Here is a 2261-nt window from a genome sequence, read left to right on the forward strand (position 1 = left end):
CCCCTCCTCTCCTGTGACCCCTCCTCTCCTGTGACCCCTCCTCTGCTGTGTCCCCTCCTCTCCTGTGGCCCCTCCTGTCCTGTGGCCTGACCCCTCCTCTGCTGTGACCCCTCCTCTCCTGTGACCCCTCCTCTGCTGTGACCCCTCCTCTCCTGTGTCCCCTCCTCTCCTGTGTCCCCTCCTTTGCTGCGACCCCTCCCACGGCCCTGGGCACCCTCTCTTTTCTGTGGGGTCTCACTGGTGCCTTCCCCACCTGGCTGTTGACAGGTGGGGGCTTGTGCAACAGGCTTGTGAAATCCTGCTCCCCTCATCCTGGGGAAATGGCGGTACCGCAGAGCCCCAGCTGCTGACTCTTCCCTGCCCCCCACTCCTGCACACCCCAGTTAGACAGCATTGGACCTGGGCTGTAGGGCAGGGGAAGGCTGTGCTCAGGGTGCCAGCCTTTAGGCTAACCTTCCTTCCCCCACCCCCAAGCCAGCGCCCTCTCGTTGGCCACTCGGCCTGGTGACTGAGGCTGTGGCCAGCAACGCAGCAGTGGAGTGGCCTCTGGGCCAGCGGAAGCGCCATCCCTCTGGGACCTCGGTGTCCCCACCTTGCCGGCCTTCTCCAGCTCCCTAGACGTCTCAGGGCTCTCTTAATGCTTTTATTGGTCTGCACCCTGACGGCCACAGGCTGTAGCAGGCGCCCCAGGGTCGCATACAAGGGACCCTCCCCCATTCCCTGGCAGAAGGGGAGTAGGACTGACAGCTTTGCCAAGGGCAGGCTCCTCCCTGTGCGGATGGGGAAGTGAGCTAGAACAGGGCTGAGAACAGGTGTGGGACGGTCCTCAGGTCACCAAGTGGGGGTGAGGGCCCTGAGCAGGGTCCTAACTGCAGGGGCCTGGGGGGATGGTGGAAGAGTACTCAGTGTAGGGCCTGGGGGTGATGGGAGGGTCCTCACTGCAGCGGGGGGCCTGGGGGATGATGGGAGGATCCTCACTGCAGGGCCTGGAGGAGGCAGAGGCCCAGGCTGAACAGGGCCCCCCAGCTGCCGGCCGAGGCCGCCCCGTTGCACAGAGGGTAAGCACAGCACTGGGCCTGGATGTTGACGTACTGTTCCCCCCAGACGTGCGAGGGCTGCATGCTGCAGAGGGCCGCACAGCCCTTGGTGATGAGGTTTATGACCTTGGAACCTGCAGGAGACCGCGGTCATGCCAGGCCCAGGGCAGCCCGGGCTACGGGGTTTGGGGCTGTTCCCTGAGCAGCCCAGGTGTGGGAGCTGGGGAACCTGGGGAGGGGTTAGGGGTTTGGGTAGCAGGCCCCCTCTTTGTCCTGCTGAAGGGCCCCTCACAGCTGGGGCCGAGCTTTGGCCTCCGAAGGCCCCAGGACACTGCAGCCTGGCCACTCACCGACTTTGGTGACCACATGGTAGGAAAAGCACAGCGTGTCACTGGACAAGCACATGTCCGCCTTGCAGTCCTCCGTGCTGTTGGCGTTGAGGCACTGGTAGCATTGCAGGCGTTCAACTGGGGGCAGGGGAGGGGCACAGGGTCGGGGTCACACAGCTCATCACGGCCATCCCCAAGGGGATGCAGGTCACACCTGCCCAGGGCACCGTGCACCCCCAGGCTGAGTGCACAGACGATTCCCAGAACTGTGGCTGACACCCCCACACTCACTGGCTCTCTGGTCTCCATGGTCCCATTCCTGCAGGCCAGCCCCACAGAACAGCCCACACAGAACACGGCGTGGCGTCCGCCCCACAGAACAGCTCACACGGAGCATGGCGTGGCGTCCGCCCCTGCCCTACACCCTCCCTTCAGCCTCACCTGGCTCTGCACACGCTAGGGATGACCACAGGCCCAGGACCAGGATGAAGGTGTCCATGACGAGGGCAGTCGGGCCTGGGGAGTGAAGAGGAGCCCTCACCCAGAGCCGCCTCCTGGCCTGCATCCTGCATCGTCACACACCCTGGCGTCCTTCCTGTCCCCTCCCCTCCGTGCCGCTCCCAGGACAACCGCCGTCCTTTCTTCGGTCCCTTGTCCCCACCTGGACTGCAGCCCAGGGTCCCTCACCTAGGCCCCTCCCCCACCTCAGACCTGGGCCAGGCCTGACGCAGCTGGATGGAGCACCTGAGTGCACCTGCTTCAGATAAGCCTTCTGGGTTCTGAGGTAGCAGCCTGGGGAGGAGCAGGCAGCCAAGTGTCAGCCCTAGGGCAGGACCTGCCTGCTCACCTGGCCCACTCACCTGGGCCCATCCACCTGGCTTGCCTCTGCTGATCC

The 2261-nt window shown here is 64.9% G+C and overlaps 1 protein-coding gene across 1 annotated transcript; it reads right to left on the reverse strand.

Moving 5' to 3' along the window:
• Positions 1–791: 791 nt before the first annotated feature.
• Positions 792–1865, reverse strand: LOC103210217 (lymphocyte antigen 6H-like). The gene is made up of 4 exons (XM_007956142.1): positions 1808–1865; positions 1388–1504; positions 979–1171; positions 792–879 (listed from the first exon to the last, which is right to left on the reverse strand). The coding sequence occupies exons 1-4, from the start codon at positions 1863–1865 to the stop codon at positions 792–794; spliced, it is 456 nt and encodes a 151-aa protein (XP_007954333.1).
• Between the last annotated feature and the right edge of the window lie 396 nt (positions 1866–2261).

The sequence above is a fragment of the Orycteropus afer genome, unplaced genomic scaffold (assembly GCF_000298275.1).
Source record: "Orycteropus afer afer isolate SDZICR_OR568_19922 unplaced genomic scaffold, OryAfe1.0 scaffold00574, whole genome shotgun sequence".
Lineage (NCBI taxonomy): Eukaryota > Metazoa > Chordata > Mammalia > Tubulidentata > Orycteropodidae > Orycteropus > Orycteropus afer.

Bases quoted from the DNA above. Each gene is read 5' to 3' on its own strand.
- LOC103210217 (XM_007956142.1), bottom strand. From the start codon at position 1,865: ATGGACACCTTCATCCTGGTCCTGGGCCTGTGGTCATCCCTAGCGTGT. The intron at 1,172-1,387 runs GTGAGTGGCCAG...GGTCTCCTGCAG, and splicing joins CCATGTGGTCACCAAAGTCG to GTTCCAAGGTCATAAACCTC. The intron at 880-978 runs GTGAGGATCCTC...CCATCCCCCCAG, and splicing joins TGCCTCCTCCAGGCCCTGCA to GCCCCTGCAGTTAGGACCCT.